Source organism: Gavialis gangeticus, unplaced genomic scaffold (assembly GCF_001723915.1).
Source record: "Gavialis gangeticus isolate Ggan-Ray unplaced genomic scaffold, GavGan_comp1, whole genome shotgun sequence".
Lineage (NCBI taxonomy): Eukaryota > Metazoa > Chordata > Crocodylia > Gavialidae > Gavialis > Gavialis gangeticus.
In genome coordinates, this window is record NW_017729032.1 from 208,523,886 (window position 1) to 208,525,278 (window position 1,393).

At 42.3% G+C, this 1,393-nt stretch overlaps 1 protein-coding gene across 1 annotated transcript in view; it reads right to left on the reverse strand.

Moving 5' to 3' along the window:
* Nucleotides 1-1,393, reverse strand: part of UMODL1 (uromodulin like 1) — a 93,576-nt gene that overhangs the window by 19,936 nt on the left and 72,247 nt on the right. Inside the window, exon 19 of the mRNA XM_019523879.1 lies at nt 573-809. Coding sequence (XP_019379424.1) covers nt 573-809 — 237 coding nt within the window. The remainder of the gene's footprint in view (nt 1-572; nt 810-1,393) is intronic.

Consider the following 1,393-nt stretch of genomic DNA (forward strand, 5'->3'; position numbering starts at 1 on the left):
TGCTGGTTGTAGACTTCTCCCCTGAACAGTACCACTGGACAATAGCACTGAGCCATCTAAACAGAACAGGAAATTCAAAGACAAGCATTAGTGGTGTACTGCAGTATCAGTATTTGTGGGGGATGGAGAGGGAAGGAGGCAGTGGGGAGTGAAACCAAATTTAATCCTGAGTTTACAAAAGGTAGAAAACAAATAGAGTTCACATATGAAATACCTTTACTGCTGAAAGTTTGATGTTAGTTTGCCACAGGCTAATTAAGTTCATTTTGTCAAATGAATCTGTGGTTCTAATGACCATAGCTGCCTCCATCACATCAGGGATCAAAACCAACACCTAAAAAATGTATCCTTTACAAATACTAAGGGAAGGCCCCAACCTCACCAGGCTCCCTTTTAAACTGTCTGAGGTATGTATTTTGAAAAGAAGAATGATTCTTGGATGGCAGATAAAAAAGAGAACTTAAAAGAGAATGTATTAATAGCCATCTTAACTTACATGGAACAGTCTTAAAGCTCAAAGGTTATACGCTAGAAATCTGGCACATCACTTCCAGCTGCAGAATATGCTATACCTGTTGTTAATAAAAGCAAATGACAGAGGATCCACTGAATTATTGGATGGAGTTGCCCAACATTCAGTGAGGACCACCTTGAGCTTGCTTCCCTCTTTATGAATTCCTACTTCAATCAGTATGTCATCACTGGCAGAAATGCTGAAATTTTTGGGTATTGGAGAGTTTCCAACAAACAGCTGCATTTCAGTAATAAAGCGTCCGGATCCATGTAAATCCTCAAAAATGGTGTAAACCCTGCAAAGACAATTTTAAAGATCATAGATTCAATAATATGTTTCTGTAGGTGAGAAATATAAAGCTTGGTTTTCTGGCATACATGGACCACCAGAGTGAGGAAGAAATCAGCCAGCCAACATGATGCTAGGATTTTCAGGAGAGAGTCGGTCCACGTTACATTGGCAGATGTAAGGGAAGTATGGAAAAGAGTAGTGGAGAAGAGAGTAAGAAGCTACAGAGGGTGAAGTGTACTGGCAGTGTAAGGGGAGAACACCGAGGGAAGAGGATTGTACCTTACTTCAAGGCTCAGAATGAGGCGAGCTAAAGCTTGATGCAGAAGACAAGAGGAAGCCAATGAAGGGATTCAGAGAGGGAGTGACCTGTTCAGAATGACAAGAGAGGGACACAACTGTTTGGACATGCTGCAGGAGAGTGATAGAGAGGAAGGAGGTGGTGGTCCAGTAACCAGGGCCCAGACAGGAGCTGTTATAGGGATAAGGAGGAAGGGCCAAGGTTTGCAAATGCACTAGAACAGCATTTCCCAAACTTTGATACCTGAGGCACATGGTCTTCTGGATCAAGTTTGGTGGCACACATCACTC